The sequence below is a fragment of the Mauremys reevesii genome, linkage group 10 (genome assembly GCF_016161935.1).
Source record: "Mauremys reevesii isolate NIE-2019 linkage group 10, ASM1616193v1, whole genome shotgun sequence".
Taxonomy (NCBI): Eukaryota; Metazoa; Chordata; order Testudines; family Geoemydidae; genus Mauremys; species Mauremys reevesii.
The window spans coordinates 76075394-76098654 of record NC_052632.1 but is presented as its reverse complement, the minus strand read 5'-3'; the positions used below and the strand labels follow the sequence as shown (position 1 = coordinate 76098654).

The 23261-nt window shown below is 39.7% G+C and overlaps 1 protein-coding gene across 2 annotated transcripts in view; it reads right to left on the bottom strand.

Moving 5' to 3' along the window:
• WIPI2 (WD repeat domain, phosphoinositide interacting 2) overlaps positions 1–22054 on the bottom strand; it is a 35806-nt gene extending 13752 nt beyond the window's left edge. Inside the window, exons 1-6 of one of the 2 annotated variants that reach the window (XM_039492027.1) lie at positions 21757–22054; positions 9468–9550; positions 3363–3532; positions 2395–2491; positions 1682–1779; positions 270–362 (exon numbers count right to left, since the gene is read on the bottom strand). In XM_039492027.1, the coding sequence (XP_039347961.1) occupies positions 270–362; positions 1682–1779; positions 2395–2491; positions 3363–3532; positions 9468–9550; positions 21757–21830 (615 nt within the window). In that variant the 5' untranslated portion in view covers positions 21831–22054. Of the gene's footprint in view, positions 1–269; positions 363–1681; positions 1780–2394; positions 2492–3362; positions 3533–9467; positions 9551–11463; positions 11529–21756 lie in introns of those variants that run through there. The other variant, XM_039492028.1, reaches the window with a different exon arrangement.
• Positions 22055–23261: the final 1207 nt, after the last annotated feature.

Sequence of the window (23261 nt, the reverse complement as noted above, 5' to 3'; positions counted from 1 at the left end):
ATGATTTTACTTTCCTAATACACAAGCTAGCTAACTTCCAATAAATATACTTAATCACTGATGGGGGATGTCCCGACCACAGACAATCAGATGTAAAGTAGATATTTAAAAGCTCGTTACCACTAATATCAGTAGCTCCTAATTCAGGGAATTTTAATTATACCAGCCAACCTCTCTTTTTAGTACTTGTGAAATATTTAAGATACTTTGTAGTGTTTCAAAGTAAGCGTCACTCTGATCCATACAGTCACAATCAAATTAAAACCTACCTTTTCTGATGCTGTGGCAAGTTTAGTGCCATTTGCATCAAAGGCCAACGCAGCCAAGGGACTATCATGAGCTGGGATCATATTAGCAGCTCTCTGCAAGAATAAGCCAATAAAATATAGAACTTAGTATAGTGCAGACAAAAAAAAAGTAAAATCAGAACAAAATGCAAGGCTGGATGTTTAAGAGAACCGAAACAAATGTACATTATCTTGTTTTAGACCTGGTAATATACTGGAATGTACAACTTCACTAAAACATTAATATCACCATTCATAAAAATGACTGACAGCACAAAAGATCTCTTAAGGAAAAAACTAGGGTTGTCACGATTAAAAAAAATCACAATAATGAGATTAATAAAATAGTCATGATGAATCAGTTTTAATCGCACTGTTAAACAATTATAAATATTTTTGGATGTTTTTCTACATTTTCAAATACACATTTCAATTACAACATAGAATACAAAGTGTATGGTGCTTACTTTATATTTTGATTACAAATATTTACACTGTAAAAAAGATAAACAAAAGAAATAGCATTTTTCAATTCACCTCATACAAGTATTGTAGTGCAATCCCTATCATGAAAGTTCAACTTACAAATGCAGATTTTTTTTTTAAACGTAACTGCACTTAAAAACAAAAAAAAGGTAAAACTTTAGAGCCCGCAAATCGAAGCTTGAAGGGACATACGAATGATTAGCATATCTGGTATGTAAATACCTTGCAATGCCAGCTACAACAGTGCCATGCAAACACCTATTCTCATTTTCAGGTGACATTATAAATAAGAAGCAGGCAGCATTATTTCCCATACATGAAAAAACTTATTTGTCTTAGTGATTGGCTGAACAAAATAGGACTGAGTGGACTTCTAAGAGGTGAATAGAAAAAACACTTTCTTTTGCTTCTTTTTACAGTACAAATATTTAATAAAAATAATATAAAATGAGCACTGTACACTTTGTATTGCATATTGTAATTGAAATCAATGTATTTGAAAATTTAGAAAAACATCCAAAAATATTTTTAAATAAATTTAAATTGGTATTCTATTTTTATTTAACAGTGTGATTAATCATGACTTTTTTTAACCTAGTTAATTTGTTGTGTGTTAATCGCATGCATTAACTGTGATTGACAGCCCTGGGAAAAACTATTTCAATCTTGCTTGTTTTTTAATCTATAATGCTCAACCCTACCCACTAATCAAATGCAGTATTACCCCTTTACTGTGTTCCACTGTTTTCTGTCCAGCTTCAGTAACAGACCAACTACAGTAGAGACCTCCTTCCACAATAATGATCTCAAGTAATTTGATTTCCATTAACTCCTCTTTGAGCTTATTAAGCCAAGTCTAAAAAAAAGCACATCTTTAAAGTGCCAGTAGTATTGACAAGGACTCTCACCAGATTGATGGTGTCAAAGACTTGCACCTCTCCTATGGCCGCACTTCCTGGGTAGGCCAGATAGCAATTGTCATTGTTTATTGACAAGGCGCACAAGCCTATGAAGGATAAGCAAAAAAGGATTAGAGAGGCAGAGGCCAAAACTTACCCATCATAGGTTTAGTTCTATATTCAGATCAAGTTACAAAATATCAAAATTTAACTCAAAGCCAGTGTCCTCAGAAGGGACTTAAATGGGATGGGGGCTGGACAATCTTGAGGCCAACAGCCACCAGTTTAGAAAAGTGATATATCATTTTAAGTCAGAAATAGTAATTCAAAAGGTATAAAAACTGTGATGAAGAGCCAAGAATTATGATCAAGTCTGAATAATATCCCTAGGAAATTTTTCACCTGATCAGGAAAATAAGGTACTGAAAAAAAAAAAAAGTTTCACATAGGATGGCAGAGATTTTTTTTTTTTTTTTTATTTGTGATGGTATGAATGCAAAGAAATTCTCAAAAATCCACTTAGTGTCATGGTGCAAGTTCAGCACCCTTTGAATCTGAATATACTTCAGGGTCTAGCAGCTAACTCCCACTGTCAAGTGGGAATAAAGATTCTATTGAGAGCTCTACACAATTTCCTATAAGAAACAAAGTCGCATACAATGAAAGAGACTTTACATTCCATGTGTCTCTTAAATTAACTGAGCCCCTAGATAGATATTCACCAGCAGGGTTGGGGGGCGTCTCTCTGATTGTATGCAGCACCTTCATGTCTCGTATGTTATGTATGTACAGAGACTCTTCCAGGCATACTATCAGCCTCTAGAGAAAGGGGAGAGGAAAGTAAAGACAAAATTTAATATATTAAAAGGCATTTGTACAATTTCTTACAGATTACCACAACCTATGTCCAAAACATATTAGGCAATTTTGAAACACAAAGGCAGAAAGTCCTTGCCCAATTCAGTGCTAGTCATTTCTGAGTTGATGGGAAGAATTAACATTAAGCGGAGATAATCTACACCTTTTTATAAAAGACTGTTCTATACTGAAAATGTATAGTGGCATAGCTACATCATCTAGGGGTGTAAAAACTCCACACCCTAACTGACTTAACTATAGCAACATAACCTCTAGCATAGATGCAGTTATGTTGACAGAAGGCGGCTTCCTTCTGACATAGGTAACTTAGTTCAAGGAGTTGGTTGTTCCTACACAGACATAAAACCACCCTCTGTTGGTGTAGAATGCATCTACACTATGATCTATGCCAGTAGAGTCTCTGTAGCATAGATATATGCTTATTCTCAGCAATACCCAACAACTGGGTTACTTGCACACCCTGAGATTTAAGGTATATTGTCTAACTAATACAGCCCTCAACCCTACAAAGACTCAACAACTTCCACAGTATTTCCCATATAGAAAGCATTAAGTTTAAGGAACTCTTCTGTAGTTCTTGAATCAATTATGGAGAATGATGTCCTGGGGGATGTTTCACGACAACATTCATACTCAGACTTTCACACAAATGAAGATGTTAATTGCCTATACCCTTCCAGGGCCAGAAGCAGGAAAGTGAAACTGCTAATGTTAAAAACTATTTTTTGGCACCAGAGGGAAATAGAACTTGGCAGGGGCCATATCCCCAGCCTGTCAAGAGACATTTCTACACCCAATCATTACTACTTACCTGTCTATTTAGTTTGACAGCCAGGATTGTATTGGAATAACTGTAGTTGCAAATCTCAGTCCCCTTCTTAAAGTGGCAGACTTTCAGCTTGCGTGGGGCTTTAAGGCTAACTATGGCCACCAAGCTACTGGAGAACAGCCTCTCCACGATGCACACATCTTCTGTGTCAGCTAAGGAGTTACAAAAAGGAAAGGGAAGTAAGAAATGCCATGTTAGAGAAAAAGTACCCTACCGACCACAAAAAGACTGAAGCAATCCACAAGAAGTGAGAACAGACTGTAATCTTAATTTGCGAACAGAACCCTACACACTGAATTCTGATTTACAAAGCCCCTTCTTCAGATGCCATAGTATTTTACATGTTTGTAAAATGTGAGGGTATTTTTTAAATGTGTTTACTTGTTATTTGTGTAGACATTATTAATAGAATACTGAATGGCTGCATCAAAATCTCATAAAAGGAAAGAATCTTACATTGTGTGATGAATAGTGAAATGAGCAGGTGACTGCCTAGATAAATGCTATATAAATTAAGTACCCCTGTGTGTGTGAAAAGCTTTATGATGCCAAGTAACCTGGAATTTATGCACACATCTGCATGCAGACAGAAAAACTATTGTACTCAAGGCAGTTGGTAAATTGGTTGTTCTGAAACTATAAGGGCCACCGGCTCTTCCCATGGCACTTTCATTTTTCTGAGGTCTCACATCTGAAAACTGACCAGGCATGATCTCAAATAGCTATAAAAACTGACATGAGGACTGAGAATCTGGATAATCCACTGAGCCACAGAGAGCAGTGACTCCTTCTCCCTGCTGGATCAATAGTGGCATTTTCTAGGACAGTTGGCTGTATATATGCATTTAATATTAAAGTGGAAAGAAGAAATGAATTTGTTAAGCACTCTCCAGTTCAGATACTTATCAGATGCCTACAGGAGTTCTAGAGCTGTAAATAAATATCTGCTAAAAGCCTGATGTTCCATTATAGACTCAGTCAAGGCAAGCTCCTTGAGCCTTCCTGCCTTGATCCATTATTGTAAATCTACCATTTCAAAAATCAATATTTGGATTAGTGCAATGCTGATGCTTGCCAAACAGCCTGAAAGAACTACTTCTGAGGGCTTCAGAGGCATCTGTTGGTACAGTCAAGCAATTGATACTCTTCTCATCAGCAAAGCCAGAAAGTTGCTTGAAAGACTACCAGTATATTTATCTGTCCAATCTGTCTAGCACAGGGGTCGGCAACCTTTCAGAAGTGGTGTGCCGGGTCTTCATTTATTCACTCTAATTTAAGGTTTCGCGTGCCAGTAATACATTTTAATGTTTTTAGAAGATCTCTTTCTATAAGTCTATAATATATAATTACACTATTGTTGTATGTAAAGTAAATAAGGTTTTTAAAATGTGTAAGAAGCATCATTTAAAATTAAATTAAAATGCAGAGCCCCCTGGACCAGTGGCCAGGACCCAGGCAGTGTGAGTGCCACTGAAAAGCAGCTCGCGTGCCGCCTTCGACACCCGTGCCATAGGTTGCCTACCCCTGGTCTAGCATATGAACACATCCAATACCCTACACACCTGTTTACTATGAGTGAGTTTTTAGCTAATTCATCTAGCTTATTTTTTTCTTCCCCAATTTTTACTTGAAATATTTAAAGAGGTCTCACTTGTACTCCCCACTTCAAGAAACAGTCTCAGTACCAAAGCTGCTGTAGGAAGAGTTTATACCAAGTACTTTTCATTATTAAATGCAACCTTAGTAGATGAAGGATCTTTCAGTTTTAATCAAAACTTGTTAATTGCCTTGTAACAGTTCAAACATGTTTACACAGAAACAAGCTTCCATCCAAAGTATGAGAGAAACATCAAAATAGTTTGTTTAAAGCAGCCTTGTAAAATTCTATTCACCCCCTTTTCTGAGCCAAAGTAGTGGTGTCTTTTTTTTTTTTTTTTTAAAACACAGAGGGGAACAGGTGATTAATTTTTCAACATAGGAAGAATAAGCACATAGTTTCTGTGCCTGGGCTAGTAAGTTTTCACAAGCATGGTTTAATTCAGTGGATCTCAACCTTCTTGATGTGGTTGCCATGGGCAACTTTTGAAAAGAAAAAAGTCAGACCAATCATTTATTAATATATAATTTTAATATGTCAGTTTATCACAATTCCAAAAATGATTACATCTAGAGAGGTAATGATGCATTTAGACTTTAAAATACAGAGGTCACTGCTTAATGTGATCATTTTGGTGCAAGTAGTAACTGACAGCACAAGTTACAGTCTTCAGATGTACTGCCATGTCATTCCAGAGTGCTTCATAGCAAATACACCATTTTTTACAAAAGGGAAGAGAGGAGGAACTGAAAGAACCTAGCTGCTCAGGGTGACTGTTCCCTCCTCCCCTCTTGTGAAAAATGAATCAGCTCCTCCTTCCCCCCACCCTTCTCTGGCAACCCAAGACCTGGAATGAGGGGGGCTGAGAGGTTCCCACTGGACCTGCCACTCCCCCAGGCCTGGGAGTGGGATTGAAGAACTTCTAGAACACCAGAAGTGTCAGGGGCCAGGATACACGTGGAAGTATCATTCTGCAGAACTGATGCGGGGCTTTACAGAAAGAGTACAAGTGATCGCAGTCAAGAAGGAAATGACCGGAACTTCTGACAGACAGCAGATGCAACAACCATTACGGGGACCACCTCACACATTACCCCACTCTGTGTGCTCTCAAATGGTCAAAAAAAACATTAAGAGCTTGGGCAATTCCTTCACTCTCACAGTGAAGAGCTAAGCAACTGGAGAGAGAATCCTGAACAGATGGTTCTCTATACAGAAAGGAAGATTTTGTGATGGGCTTTAATGCAGGTAAGCACTTCAAATACCCAGGGTGAACCTCAGTTCCTAGTCTATATTCCTTTGCGTTTCTTCTCACAAGTGATATAATCCCTTCAATGATGCCAAGTCACACATGCGTGCTACTGAACCTCTAGTCAAATAACTGTCAAGCTATACAGTACAAGGTCTGTCTGGCTGAACTAGATCTAGCAGTATTTTTAGATGCACTAGGTTGACTGCTCAGTACTGAAGCAGTTAATCCCATCCACCCTTTTAACCTTTTCTAGTCCTTGTTACTTTCTCTTACCTTAGAAAATTACAGGCCCAGAACACAAATCATATACAAAGCACTTTATGATGTTCAAAATTTTTACAAGTAGTACAAACTTTGAATCAAATACTGTAAAAACAAATTAGCAAATTACTTCGGGGGCACAAAATCTGTTTGAGAACATAGGAACAACAGGCAGAACAGTACTGTAAATGGATTTGTTCAATTGAAGGGGTGCCAGTGAAGGGGAGGGGGAGAGGTGTGCTGAAAGAAAAAAGACATCCATAGTAGAATTACAGCATCACTACGACAGGATGTAACATCAGAAATTGGAAAGAGTCCAGAGGAGGAAAACAAAAATGATTAGGGGGCTGGAGCACATGACTTATGAGGAGAGGCTGAGGGAATTGGGATTGTTTAGTCTGCAGAAGAGAAGAATGAGGGGGGATTTGATAGCTGCTTTCAACTACCTGAAAGGGGGTTCCAAAGAGGATGGATCTAGACTGGTCTCAGTGGTACCAGATAACAGAACAAGGAGTAATGGTCTCAAGTTGTAGTGGGGGAGGTTTAGGTTGGACATTAGGAAAAACTTTTTCACTAGGAGGGTGGTAAAGCACTGGAATGGGTCACGTAGGGAGGTGGTGGAATCTCCTTCCTTAGAGGTTTTTAAGGTCAGGCTTGACAAAGCCCTGGCTGGGATGATTTAGTTGGGAATTGGTCCTGCTTTGAGCAGGGGGTTGGACTAGATACCTCCTGAGGTCCCTTCCAACCCTGATATTCTATGATTCTAAGACAGGAGCTGGTTAGAACCATCTAGGACTTTAATCATCTGTATTGCTATCACATCTTTCATCCAAGGACATCAAAGCACATTACAAGCATTCACGAAGCCTAACATCTCTGGTATTCGGAGGGGTGAACAGCGCTTATGTGACTAACAAAGTCACAGCACAGGTCCGTGGTGGGAGCCAGACTCCCAGTTTCCCTCCTCTAACCATCAGATACACTACTCAAGAGGTGTAGTATGTACTTCGTTTAGGCTATGTCTACACTATCACTTTTGCTGGTCAGGAGCGTGAAAAAAAACCCCAAATCCCTGACTGTCATAAGTTATATCAACAGATGCTCTCTCCCATCAGCAGAGCGGCTACTCAGGAGACCTTACAGCTGTGCAACTGCAGCAGTACATCTGTGCTAATGAAAGGTCTCTAGTGTAGACATAGCTTTAGTGATCTACTTAGAGTTTGCACAGTTTAATTCTACAGTAGAAAAAATACAAGAGGTACCCATAGAGGATTTGAATAGCACAGCATGGACAAATCCATTTAGGACCAGAGTCAACACTGGCTCTGTCCAACTTCAACACCAGAGAAACCCTAAAATGCATTTCTGCAGGGTTAAGCTACCCTGTGCATAGGGTGTCACTATGTATAAGTAAAATTACCATTTTGTTAAATCTGTTGCCAAGTCATTAATTTTCCCTCCAATTATTTAGCAAGTAATTATACATACACAATGGAAATATACTGATTTATTCTTTACTTTATTGCAGGAATTGCATGCTCCATGGGTGGAGGTCAAGACAGGCTAGCTCAGAGCAGCTCACCAAGCTATCACTTTTTCTTTTAAAAAAAGCTGCTAAAGCATAGAGTGCAGTGTAGATCTTTATACTCACAAAGAAAGCTTTCAAACTGTGAACAGAGAATCAACTAATGTAGACAGTCTAAAACAATCCCAAAATGTGCTGGGAAGCACTGTGCTCCACTGGATAGGGCAGTGTGCTAGGAGTCAGGAGATCTGGTTGCACTGGTGCCGACTTTGAGATTTCCCCAGGGGTGCTGGACCCCTGCTCCACCCCAGGCCCTGCACTCACTCCACCCCTTCCCGCAAACCCCCACACTGCCTCTTCCTGCCCCTGCTCCACCTCTCCCTCCCCCCCAGCGCCTCCTGCACACCGCTGAACAGCTGATCGCGGCGGGCGGGTGGAACTGGGAGGGAGGGGGATGAGCTGATTGTGGCCCACCAGCAGGCGGGACGGCTGGGGAGGAGGGGGCGAAGCTGATCCATGGGGCTGCCAGTGAGTGTTGAGCACCCACTATTTTTTTTTCCATGGGTGCTCCATCCCCAGAGCCTATGGATCTAGGTTCTGTGGGAGTTCTGCCAGGGATCTACTGTGTGACATGAGGCATATCTCTGTTTCCTGCATCCTTGGTCTGTCTTGTCTATTCAGATAGTGAGTTTTGGGGGGAAGTGACTATCTTATTATGTATTTGTACAGAGTCTACCACAGTGCGGAACCCATCTCCACTGATGTTTCTAGCTGGTACAGGAATAAAAAATAATAAGTATTAACTTTTTGTCTTAATGGTATGTTAACTCTGAACTCTATTGCTAATTTAGATGTTAATGTTATCAGCTGATGTCCCTGCTACAGCGCAAGAATGTTCGTATTATGAAAATCTCTGTCTATAGTCTAGCATGAGTGGTATCTCAAATGAGTCAAGCTTAGAAATGTACCCTTTTTTAAAGTATTCAATTCAGCTTCAGTCTGTTGGAAAAGGACAGGGGTGAAGAGAAGGGGACAGGAAGGCTGTAGACATTTCATTGGTTTTGGTGAGGAAAGCATAAGCTATTAAGCAGCAAGACATTGAGGTATTCTCTTTTTACAATTTGTCCCTGTAACAAAGAAACTGGGGTGCAAAACAATGCCATAATTAGTTTAAAAAACAAACAAAAAAAGAGTAAAGGCTATGCTAACTGTGGTCATCTGTCCTAAGGGCCGGGAAAAATTAAGGCCCCATGAGATCTTTTCCACATAAATCACATCACATTATGCAGTAACAGATTATGGTGGCCAGAAAACACCACTTCCTTTGGTGACCTTTCAGTCAGCATTTAGAAAAACAGTGAGACCTGGCTTAGTCTGCCAACCACTCTAAAAGAGTTCCTCCTTCTTTCCCCCCCGCCCCCCCCGAAAAAACACATTAAAAAGGGACCTTACTGCATTCATAGATCTGTTCCAGTTTGTCCACAGACGAAAGGGAGAAGAATTTGTAACCTGACTTACTGCCAACAGCTAGGGACCTGCAAAGAGACATCAGATTAGTTCATTAGGAACAGAAACGAAATAGACTGTCAATAGACTAGAATACAGCAAATTTCAAAACTCTCATTTTGTGATCAGCTCAACGGGAATGTTAGTTAGAAGCTTGACAGATCAATGTCTCCTGTTAATTTAATGCTCAGGTTCTCTCAGAGAGAAAACCAGATGGTTTCAGCATTTGCCCCAAATGGGAAATCATGTTTCATATTTTTAACAGGGCACACAACAGCCTAATTTAAGCCTGCAACCTGAAGCAATCACACTAGTGATTTCTTCACCCCATTCTGTACCCCAAACAAAAAGCTTTAATTTAGAGTTAAGGTTGCTTAAGCAATGTAACCCAGTGGAAAAATACATAATTACACCACCACCATTAAAGAGGGCCTGCAAAGGATTTTTTTTTTTTTTTAAATAAAGCTTGGGCTCATTTTTCGCTTCTTGACAACATACAAGATTTTTTCCTACAAAGTTTCTGCCAGCTTTTCACCTGAGAAGTTATGGAATGTCAATTCTGGTTTTGCTAAAGGACTCTTTGAGAGTCTGAGAGTTGTTAGCTTTCAATATTTCAACACCCATACCATTCTGCATCTTTAAACACCGGGTTTCTTTCTCCAAAATGCTAGCCACTGATGTTAAACAGATGTTAAGAGCAGAACAAAAAGTTTTAAACAATTTGACTTAAGTCCTTCTCCCTCCCTGCGCTCAGTTTGCACTCTTTGCTCATAATGTTATTTCATTAATTTTCCAGAGTCTTCAAGAACAGGACTTGAATTTTTAATATAAAGAACCCATAGCAGAAAAACCTTTAAAGGCTCATCTTTCAGATCTTCTTATACATCATAAAACAGCAAAAGATGACATGCACAATGTGTCTCCCTTTTCAGATCACTTTTAAAAATCACCATTTAAAATAATTTTACATAAATATCCTACTACTCTTATAGTTCATACATTTCATTAACAATGTGAACATGTGGAAATTCAGTTTGTACATTCCAGCAACCTGAACCCACTAGCCATACAACTCTTTCAACGGATTTATCACCAAGGCTTGAAAAAAGTCACTCAGCTATAAGCCCAAAGGCTAAATACCTGTGTCACCATCACTCTAAGCCTACAGGCCCTTGAAATTTAAATGAATACAGTACATGATATTTAATTGTAAAACATTAACAATTAACTTTATCATTGATATTATTTTAAATGCAACTTACTATGTCTCTTGGGGCTTGTCTACACTACCCACCAGATTGGTGGTCAGCATGGATCCAGCAGGGGGGGAGTGGTGGTGGTCAATTTATCGCATCTAGTATAGACACGTAGCTGAAGTTGCATATCTTAGATCGACCCTGCATGGTAGTGTAGACAAGCCCTTGCTCTTGTTATACTTTCCTTTCCTGACTTCAAAAGTGAGCAGTATTTAAGTTACAAGGGTTCCAAAAAAAGTTAGACACCAGCCCTGAAGTTTCAATAGGAGCCATTTTTAATTCCTCTGAGCTCTCAAACTATTAAACACATTTAAATCCATCTTGCTAGAAATTTAAACTTGCAATGTAAGTGATGTAATTTCACTTAAGAAAACATGCTTTCCTACTTTAAAGGATTTTAACTAAACCAAAAAACTGCAACAACTATTGTCAAAAAACTGTCACTGCCAACACCTTTAACAGTTTTGTATTTAAGATGTCTGGGAGAGGCAGCAGTAGTAAGTCTCTCCAGAATCAATAACATTCTTATTAAGTGAGATACCTTTCATACAGATACAAGGAGAGTGTAAAAAGTTTAATTTTTTTTCTTGCCATTGTTCTATTAAAATACACTAAATTTACTTTTGACAACATTTAAAATATGTTGGACAAGGAGCTAAGGGATAAGTTTATGGGATTTCTTTAACCTTTGTAAGGATGAGTCCAGTGAATGTTTATCTGGAGTCCATGAAAGCATCTAAGATTGTAAATTAGGAATGCAATGAGTTCAATTCTTCAGCTGTGTCAGACACCAAGGATTTCCCTTAAACTAGAGAGACGGGATACAATCATTTGATATAGAATGGCAATACAAATCTCACTTCATGAAAGCACGCATACGTAACTAGCTTCAAATAAATGGAGTCACAATGCAGAGTTACAATGACCCAGTATGATTTTCCTCAGGGCAGTTTGGTGCTTCCTAGTAACAAGTTTACAGAGAAGTATCTCATATTTAGTATGCAATACCTCAGTAACTTTCTGTATTATATTTATACATCTTAAATGGGCACTATAGCAGATGGCTGTATCACCATTCCACTGACAGGTCCACACACACCAGAAAGGGTAATTCTACTTTTGTTGTCATTTGCACCACCTGTTGTTCCTTCTCCCTTCAAAAAAAAAAAGGGGGGGGGCTTTAAATGCTAAGGAAGCAGGATGGATAAAAATCAATGATTAAAAAAATGGATTTTTTTGATAAAATGCTTTTTGAGGAAAAAACCTATCTAAAGATAGTTTTAATTAAAATACATTATAGCTCATATCTCATCATGGAATAAGGATTATAAATTCTAATTCTATAGTATGAGACAATATATTCATGTAATGTTTAAGAAAAGTTTGTAAATGAGTTTCAATAGCTCATGGATTAGGGACCCAATTTTATGGGGTTCAAGGGGCTTCTGTACAGATTATTTAGGTTAATCTTTCTACCTACCAAATGGGACTCAGTGCTCAGTCTAAAAGATTCCATCAGAGATGCTTAGTTTTGCAGTTCACAAACTGTGGGTTTGTGTCTCCAGAGATAACATGCTTGTTAACAGCAAAAATGTTTTAAAATAAATATACAGAGGTGAGAAATAACAGGCCTCAACCCTATTATCCCTCTGCATATTTGCATACACAGAGTCAATCCCTTAGCTCTCTAAAAGAGCAAAGTTTCAAAAAGTTCAATGAATAGAAGATTGTTGGGGGTGGAATAGATCTGGACAAGGAGAATAAGTCTGGAGATAAATGTGAGAAGGGAGGAACAGGCAGTAGAAACAAAAAGTCTTGACGTCTTTCTGAGTGTAGCCTTCACTGATTTGAGATCTACCAGACCATTCTCTCACTAGAAGGGAAAATCTATAACGGCAGCAGGCCGTAAAAGAGACCCAGTTTGGGAATAAGAACCATTCAAGAAATATATGTTTGATAATGATGTTTTAAAGAAAAATCACACTAGTGAACTGGTGGAAGTCACTTAAGCACTTGGATTCAGAGACTTTTGAAGTGATAATCTCACTTAACAGCAGTAGCTTCTTCCGCCAGTGTAGAAAGAATATTTTCTTCCTTTGGACTAATTCATTCCAAACTGAGAAACCGTTTGGGACCTGAAAAAGCAGGAAAGCTTGTTTTTCTTTTCCAGATTATGAACAAACAGGAAAATGAAGGTGAAGATGACAGAGTTAGCTGCAGAAGCCAATACTTTAAGTTTCTCATGTTGACCTGGCTGAGACAGTCAATTTAAATTTTTTTTTAATATTTCATTTAACTATTTTAAACAATTTTAACAAAAACAAACCTGATTTTAAAAAACTTGAATATTTAACTGAATTCAAAAATTCATATGCTTGTTTTGTTAAATTATTATATTTTCTGTTAAAGAAAAAAATCCAGAATACACAACATTGTTGTTTTAGTTAAATAAAACAATTTAAATGTCTGTCTGGTGATGTTCTCCTCCTAGCATGGCAAGAAAATCCTCCAAATACTGTTAATTAGCCTGTTGAATTGGAGATAGTTCACCTCCCAGTGGCTTCATAAATATCTGCTTCAATTACCTGTGGTAAATGAAATAACCATTCATTCATTTTTTGATACCGCTGTAAAAGTAATCTGATAAGTTTTCAAAATAAATCACTTTAAAAATGTATAGTGTGTACTTTCTAAAAATGAAACCTACATCTATCTTTGAGTTGTGAAGGATATGTATTAAGGTTATAACAACCAATAAGAATACACTTTTCTGTAGAAATCCATGATTAAATCATGACTTCCTGACTAGTGATTTCAATCAATCTGATTTAAATCAAATCCACCCTGTAAGGAAGTTGACAAAAAACCACAATGACACACCTTCCCAAACTGACACATTTCCAGGACATCATGGTTAAGGGAGCTCAACTGATATTTGTGGGTAGGTAACATACTGAGTGGTAAAATCGTTAGAACAAAAGAAAAAAAAAGTCAGAGCCAGAAGAAGGAAACCATAGAGCTGTCCTCCCATCACCAGGTGAGGGCCTGGAGCAGACAACTGTCTTATTGTATCTTTCTGGGTCCACAGTTTGCAAGAAAAGTCACTAAGGGCTCTTCTACATGAGAAAGTTTCATGAGTAAGTCTGCTATAACTCCCTTTGTAGACGCTCTGGGTACATCTACACAGCAAAAGACCACTCAAGGCAGCGAGTCTCAGAATCTGGGTCAACTGATTCAGGCTCAAGCTATGGGGCTGAACATAGCAGTGTAGATGTCTGAGGCTGGGTTGGAGAGCGACCTCTAAATCCTGGTAAGGGAAGAAGGATTTTCGAACCTGGTCTCTGGCCTGAGCCTGAACTTCTGCACTGCTATTTTTACCCACACAGTGCAAGCCCAATTCAGCTGACCTGGGCTCTGAGACTCGCTGCCACAGGGGATTTGTGTTGTTTTTTGCAGTATTGGTATACCCTCTTATTCAGTATCAGAGGGGTAGCCGTGTTAGTCTGGTTCTGTAGAAGCAGCAAAGAATCCTGTGGCACCTTATAGACTAACAGATCTTTTGCAGCATGAGCTTTCGTGGGTGAATACAGTGCTTGCATCCGAAGAAGTGGGTATTCACCCACGAAAGCTCATGCTGCAAAAGACCTCTTATTCAGGAATATGAATGACTTTTTCAGCTTAGCTTAAACCACTTCCAAAGTGACAACAAACAAACAAGAATAAGGCCCTCATATACTGGAATAAGAATGTCTGCATGGGGAATTTCAGTGATATAATTCTACTGGTTTAAATTCACACCCTGGTATAAACTTCCCCATGTAGACAAGCCCTCAGACACCAGAAATCACGGTCTAAATGATCCCATCCCATGGTGAAGACTAATCATTTTGCCAAGCAAAAGAGTAGGATTCCCCCCACTTCCAAATAAAATAATGTAACTATGTGGAAGGGTACAGGATCAATAATCCATTAAGCTGGTGCTCACATGAGCAGAAGCTGCCAAAAAGAGGGTACAGTACAACAGAAATGTAGTTTATGGTTTAGGCATTATGTTCCTTTATTATTGCCAATACTCACAAGTTAGTGTGAAATTGAGAGGTTTTTTTAAAGCAGTTATTGATTTTAATATAAGTTAAAATTCTCTTATACATTATACTACATGTTGTAGGTGTTTTTCATATATCCTAACTTGGTAGAAGTGTCCTTCATTAGAATTTCTTCACGTATATTCTATTTTTTTAATTTTTCAAGTTAATAATAAAATTATGTACATACTGTACACTCTAGTCTACTCCGTAATTTGCACACATACAGCAATCTCTCCTCACTTCTCAAAGACAATTTTATAGTATGACCAAAGAGTTCATTACTTTTACAAAATGTAGCTCATTTACTAGTATACTATGTATGATCATAAATTATTAAAATTACATTTGTCAAAGGAAGAGAGTATATTTTGTGATGCATCATCCTTTCTGTTCTCATTTTCTCGCTAATTTCAAGATTGTCATTCACAACAAGTGTCCCCATCCTCAGTGATACTCAATTACTTTTAACTATTTCTGGGTGTAATATATATATTTTATAGGTCAGTGGCTCTCAAACTAGGGCCGCCACTTGTTCAGGGAAAGCCCCTGGCAGGCTGAGGAAGCGGCACAGGCCGAGGGACGTGCTGGCTGCCCTTCCTGCAGCCCCCATTGGCCTGGGGCAGCAAACCGTGGCCAGCGGGAGCTGCAATCGGCCGAATCTGTGGACGCGGCAGGTAAACAAAGCAGCCCGGCCCACCAGAGGCTTTCCCTGAACAAGCGGCGGCCCTAGTTTGAGAACCACTGTTATAGGTGATCTGCAAAGGCCTAAGCAATTGACTTGTGTCCTTTCTTGCTTCTACACTACAAATAAGGAAGGCCTTAAAGAGTTTTCTTTTGGCTTTTTTTTTTTTTTTAAAGAAATATGTTCTCTTCCTTGCTTTTTTACATTAGACATTCAGGTCCTATCTAGCTCAGAAGACATTACCCCAGGGTAAATTTCCCCCCAAAGTCTAACCAGTTGCAGCATAGAAAAGGCTCCAGCAGCCAAAATTATATTTTTAATAACTTGTTTAGTTAAAACTGCTTTCCTAATACTACAGCCTCATCTACACTAGTGCTCCAATCAGTTTTAAAACGAGTTTGAATTTCTGGAAGATAATTCCTTAATATAGACAAGGTTTATGATGAAAGAATTAGTAAAATTACATCCAAAGAAAGAGTCAAGAAATGAAAGTTTGACAATTGAGGAAAGATTTTTAGTCATAATTGTTTTAAAACAAATTAACACCAGTTTAGCTTTAGTGACCAACAAGCATTTTACGGACATATCTCATAAATAGTCAAGACCATCATCCTTCAATTAAGATGAGAGTTTATGATACACAAGCTCCAAGACATTTGATAGATCCTGCAGCAAAACCATGGAAGACCAGAATGGACATTCTTGATATTCGTAATGTTTAAACAAATCCTTTCAGGTTCTCTTTATATATCATAAAGCAACAAAATAAGGGCAAAGTTATTTAAATTTGCAGATTACCTTTAATATGTAATGGCAAGTTTGTATACTTAAATGTGTTTGTATAGTTAAATGTGTGATTGTAACAGCAATTGATGTTTGCTTAGTCTGTGAGTATAAAAGATCGAATACTTTCAGAAAGGCTGGATTTGTGTACAAATCAAATTAGTCACTTCCCTATTGTAATTCTGTAGGATTATACTGAGCAGTAGAACTGAGGAAGTTGAGACAGATCAAAAATTGAATTCTGAACACAAGCAGAGGACCAGCTCTTCTAATTAGAATTTCAGACGATCAAGAGTATCCCCTTCAATTGCTTACTCCCCAGGACAGCAGAATCAGGAAGTGTTTGACATGTGACTGCCTCTCTCATGTCTGCTCCTGATGACATCAAGGAGATACCAATGGGGTCTGAAGAAAATACCTCTACCCACCCAAATTTTCCTTCTGGCCTTCAACCTTCTTTGGCCAGAAGGAAAGTTACTATAATGTGTGATCCTGAAGGACAGAAAAGAGAGCTCAAATAGAGGGAAACAGAGGACAAAGAAGTGAATGCACAGTGTTCCCAGCAAGTATATAGGCAGCAATGCAAGTGTTCTGAAAGCTGCAGGAGGACATTCCCAAGTATGGAAAAGCTATATTATAGGACAACTTTTGTTTACCTAGAGCATCAGCAAATTGGAGCATGCTATAATTTCAAAAGTGTAAGCTTTTGCTATGAATACAGAATCAAGGGAGACTGTAAAGGCCAAAAGACAGAGCTAACAAGACACTAGGATAGATTAAATTTATGGTCTGATAATTGGCTCATGTGATTCAGTGTACAGTAATGAGATTAGGGATGAAAAATATTTTTTGTCAACATTTTCATTATAAATCCTTCCTCAAGGCTTTATTTCTTACCTGAAAAAATAAAAATTCAAACCTAGATAAATGTTGGCATAATTGTCTGTCCAAATGGAGGAATTTTAAAAACAAGAATTACAATTAAGCTCAACAATTTTAGAGAAAAATTTGGCGTTATTATTCAGCTAGTTTGAAAAAAAAAATTTCACAGGCAGTCTAATATGAAGTCTTGGCTTTCTAGTACAGATTTGAAATAGCAGAGGCCTCACATGTTAAGGTACTGCAAAGTATCATTGCCAGACAGTTTCACCAAATTTTGTCACTGCATGTAAGTTACACTTTAATTACAAGATTACACACTGTTTGTAACTAACCTTAAATTTTCATGTAAAATTTTATACCCTGTGGAAATTCATATAAGAAACTTAAAACCACAAAAGGAATATATTAATCCGCCCAAAAACAAGCACAAAAACACTCTCTTCTGAACCTACATATTTAAGAGTTAATATTCTGGGATAGGTTATGTTATGCAGCACTAAGATTGCCTGCAAGCTTCTATTACATAGCAGTGCTAATGCACCAGAATCCTGATATGCAGCCCCCTCCAACCTATCCCAGTCTTTCCTAATCAGAGAATACCAAGTCATGCTGATTTATGCAATGGTAGATCTAAAAGAGAAATTGACACATTGAGTGAAAACTACCCCAAAAGGAAGCAGGAGAAAGAATTCTTCTCACTATAGCATCAAAGGTGTGCATGGTATTTTTTTTTTTTTAGACAAAAATCCCAAATTCCAGCACCAAAACATTCCCAATCCAAGACAGACTTTGGGTATTGAATAAAACTAAAGCCATGTGCTCATTTTCTGATAAAAAGGCAAATAAAATCTTTGCGAATTGTGCCTAAATCACTAGAAGCTACCGTGTCACTACACAAGGCACCTGTGAAAGTACTTTTAAAATGCTATTTTCTAAGAAAGATAATGAAGAGCAGGATACCTGCTTGATTATATCGCGGAACTATGTTTCCTTAAACTGAAAAACATTATGTAACACTACTGCAACTTGTGTATTGGCAGTATTCTTTAAAGTCTCAACATTCCAACTTCAGTAAGTATGTACCAAGTGCACCTACAGTAAGGTATGCTTGTATTTGCTGCCTACATAATTAAACAATTAATTGTCCCCCTAATGACAGCTCTTTCCCATCTTCTTCTACCTGTCAGATCATTCTTTTCCACAGAAATTTGGAACTGTATTAAATTCAAAATCTTAACTTCTGGATTTTATATGCAAACACAAATACAAGTTAATTGAGTGGTGCAGTAAATTTCCAATACCTTCATTCAATTTGAAACAAATCTATTTACTTAGTATTTATAACTTTAGACTTAGAACGCATCCTGGCTACTAGGGCCCTTATGAAACACTGGATCAACATTTCATAAGGGAATTGCTTTTTCAACAGAAGCCTTTAAGATCTACTGTTTTATATACTGAGGATGTTTATTTTTATATTTCCACTTCAAGTTGGGCCAGTTATCAATAAATCTGCTTCCCAATTAAAGAGAGGGATGACCTATTCCACTTTACCTTTCAATGTTTCATAATTTTAATAAACTTTGCCTTTATTCTCTTTGGTTTGAGCAAAACTTAAAGAGGAAAAAGTGCCCCCATTATGTAGTTCCCCACTCCCTCTCACCCTGAAGACTACAGAACAGGGCACCAGACATGGGTTTAGGGTTGTGAACATGTGTATTATGAAGATTAGCTGGACTTTTCTTTTCTTTGCAGTTATAGAAATTGACTGACACCATCCTTCAGCAAGTTGGGGGTTCATTTTTAAACCTACACAAAAAACAGGTATGGCAGTACACAACACAGACCAATTAAAAGATTAAAATTTTGCTAAAAGAAAATGCAGGAGGCGTGAAATAGTCACAATTAAGAGGAGATAATTCAGGTCAACTGTAATTCCTAGCTATGATAAACTTTCAGTAACAATGGACCAGAGTGTCTAATTCCATTATGAGAAACAGTCTCAAAAAGCAGTCTGCAAATAAAGCTTCCTATGCTAAATAAAGTTTCATTAGCAACCAGTTGAACATTTCAAGTACAACTACATAGGCAAAAAATATTGATGTGTAGGGGAAGGCTATCATATTGCTATTTTCTGTTCCTTCACTTGCAAAAGCCTACAAATGCTATCATGCAGACAAAGTTATCATGAAACAAAGATTTTTCCTCTGCATACAAACTGATGCGGTTTAAAAACAAACTCAGGGGACATTTATAAGAAAAAAAAACTGTTAGTATTAAGAAGAGGAAAGAGTAAAGTCTTTAGGCTTGTCAACTTGGACAGCATATTTTAACTTCAAAAAAATTAGATACTAGTCCTTTAAAATGGTGATAGAAAGAGGTGAAGAAATAATTTCTAGTTTATCCTTTGATTTGATTTACCTAGTGACTGGTAGAAAAAGTTGCGTACTTAGCATCAAACAAAAAATGTGCATACTCTCTACACTCAAGTGCATGCCGAGCTGTATAAGGTACACAATATGATGTCCCAAAAGAAGCTGCAGAAACACATTTAGTTTGAAACAACATACAACAGAAAGTTTATGATTTACTTACAACATGCTCAAGACTATTTTTCTTTCATATTACTAGTTACCCTCCCCCTAAATCCCTTGTTCCAAGTCTATTTGTATTGTTTCCCTGCACTATTCTCAATGCAAGTACAACAACCAAGTTCACAGTATATCCTACTCTTTCAGAGGATATGGATGTAGTATTTCCACTCATTTTATAGAGCCACCACAGAGAATCGCCACTGCCTTCACAATCTCAGTGGGTTTTCTACACTTAACAATACGTGCTGAAAAGGGATCAAGAGACTTGAGGATACTGCAAAGAAAAAAAAAAGATTTGATTTCTTACTGTTCATTTATAGATCTACTAAAGAACAAGTCATTAAAAAATAGCTACTCCTGCTTCCAACCCCAGATCCTTTCTTCTTACTTCCCAAGATGAACTCCCCTCAATGCCAGATTTCCCGTTGGTTATTCCCCCATAAATCTAATCTCTTAACCATTTACAACAGCACAATCCACCATCACATAATTCATATCACCTCTGCTTTCTCCTGTTACCCATATTTAAATGGAAAGTATTAAACTTCTGTCAGACTTTTCAATATTATTCTTCGATATGTATGGATTTATTTCTCCCCACCACATCAATCACCAATTTCTGTGGATTTATATTATGCATCCAAAACAGTATTTCACAGCTAAGGAGACTGAGACGCATACACAAAGCTAAAACATTACGTTACAATGGACACATAATTTGGGAGATAAGTGTGATATGAAGTGTATTACCACCCGCTAGAAGCCAAAACACACAGAGAAATAAGTGACATTTTTAAGTCGCATGTTGTTCTTTATGAAAAGAGGGTGCCCAAGCACTTTGAGAAAAACAAGACACTGAAGGGAGCATCTGCTAATAAAGTATCTCTGAAAGTTATTGCATATAATTTCAACACCACAGAGAGAGGGTTAAGAGAAAGTTACCTGAAAATACAACCACAATGAGTTGCAAACCCAAGCCTCACTAACTCCCTGGGGTCCCATCCTTCAGTCTACCCAAAACACTACCTTGTCCTAGAGAATGGGCACCAGAAAGTGAAAAAGGGAAACCCAAAGGGAGGAGCATATCTCAAGGATAACAAAAGAAGAGCACAACCACATCACAGACCAGGCAAACTTTGTGGCATTAAGAGGGAGAGCTTGCTAAACATCCCTACTTGTATGTTACCCTTCAAGACTACATATGACAAACTGGGCCTTATGCCTGTACCCGAAACAGATTTACTGCATAACCACAACAAAGTCATTCAGCCTCTCCGTGCCTCAGTTTCCTCAGCTGTAAAATGAAAATGATACTGACCTAGCTCGGACAAGCACTGCGGTCTATGGACCAAAAACACTTACAGAAGCATTATCTTGCGAGTGGGGGAACTGAAAACAGAAGTGCATCCTTCTTGAGCCAAACGGGGTGAGTGAGTGAGGGGCTCAAAAAAGGGCAAGTATCCTATCCAATGGGGGAGAAGAGCTGGATGGGGAGCGAGCTGGGTGCTGGAACACTTTGTACAGTGGAGGTGCTGAGAGCCATTGAACCAAACTATAAACCCTGTATAAGCTGGAAACCACTTCAAGCCAGTGGGTGCGCAGCCCCCCCACCGCACTCCTAGCTCCAGCGCCTATGGGAGTGAGGGCTGTGGAGGGGGCGCACTCCAGCAATAGCCGGGGGGCGGGGAAGCAAGGTCTGACGAGGAAGAGGGCACGCTCCAGCAATAGCCTCCCAACGGGTGAAGTGCAGGGCGGGGGGCAGCAAACCCCCCCCCCCCGCGGGCAGCGGAACAAGGCGGGCTACGCCCCCACTGACGCACCCGCCCCCCGGGGACGAGAAACAGGCCGCACCGCCCCCTTACCCAGCCCAGGCTCCCGCCACAGCCGCCCTCCGGGTCACGCCCGCTGCCAACTACACCCCCGCGCTGCTTCCCCCCCCCCCCCCCTTACGTGTTGTCCTGGTTGAAGTTGGCGAAGAGCAGCTGGCCGGAGCCGGCCTCCCCGCTCTGACTGGCCAGGTTCATGGCGCCTCCCTGAGCGGCGGGACCCCCGGCCGGCGGGGAGCTTGGGAGCGCGGGCTCGGGCTCAGCGGCTCCGGGCCTCGCTCGACTCCGACCGCCCCCTCATCCCTTCCAGCGCCTTGTTTACGCTCCGGTAGCCGGAGTCTGAGCGCGCCTGCGCCATCCCGCCCCCATTCCCAATAACCTCTCCAGCCACACAGGCGCTGTCGGCTCCCCGCTACCGCCCGGCCACCGTACCTTAGTGCGCATGCGCTTGTGCTGGCGGCGCGCGGTTAGGTTTGAAAACTGCGCGTGCGGTAGTTGTGGCACGTCGCTAGAGGGCGGCTAGCAGCTGTCCCAAGCTAAGTGGGCTCTGGCTGGGTCAGCGGATGGATGGGGGACGTGGCGCGCTGGGGTTCGGAGTAGCGGGTTTGCTCCTTGCAGACCCTAACGAGGCTGTCAGTGATGGGGGGCACAGCACCCTACCTCTTTTTCCCGGTCTGCTTCTTACGGCTGGGGTGGGTGTGTTAATCACCAGTGCACCATGCTCTGCTCCTAGTGGGGCCCCTGATAATACCTGCTTAGGTGGGTATTATGGTGGCTGGGATCCCATGACTAATCCCCACCGAGCGGGTGCTCTGGGTTCTACTTCTGGCTCTGCCACTCACCTGCTTTAGGCAAGTCACTTTGCCTAGGGTGACTATCCATCCTTTATTTGAAGGGACCCTCCCTTATTTCATTGGCCCCACGCTGGGCCTCTGTTTTCCCTCCCACTCTCTTACAGAGTTTTTATGCTCCTCGGGGCGGGGCTGTCTCTTCCTGTGTTTGTACTGGGCCCGGCACAATCAGGCTCCAATCTCTGGGACATGGGGAGGGGTTCTAGGCACCACCTGAATACAAGTAATAGAAGCCCATCTGGGTTTCTGACATGCCAGTGAAGAACGCCCAGGTGTGTACACACTGGTTTATTGAACTGTGGAATCAGGAATTCATGTTTACAAACGCCCCCCCCCACCCCCCATTTTCTAGATCTCTGTAGACCTTGCTAAAATTGTGGGAGGAACAGTTTCCCTCAGAGTTAGCAGCAGCATTAATAACAAGAGTTAGCTCTTTTATAGCCATTTTCATTTGTAGGTCTCAAAGTGCTATACAAAGGACAATAAACACTACTTCCTTTTGCAGATGGGGAAATAAAGGCACAAAAACTTGCCCAAAGTCATGTGATAGTTCAGTTGCAGAGCTAAGGATAGAATTTAGGTATATCAACGCCCGTACTAGCACCTGATCTATTAGACAACAGTGATGCTCTGGCAGAGATCATATATCAGTAAGATGTGGCTTCATTTTCTTGCCATAATAGTATTCACCAGCTCAGCTGCAGCTCTGGAGTCTGTCATATTCCTTTGCTCTTTCAGTGGCTTCTACCATGGGCTCATTTCAGTGCCTGAACACTGG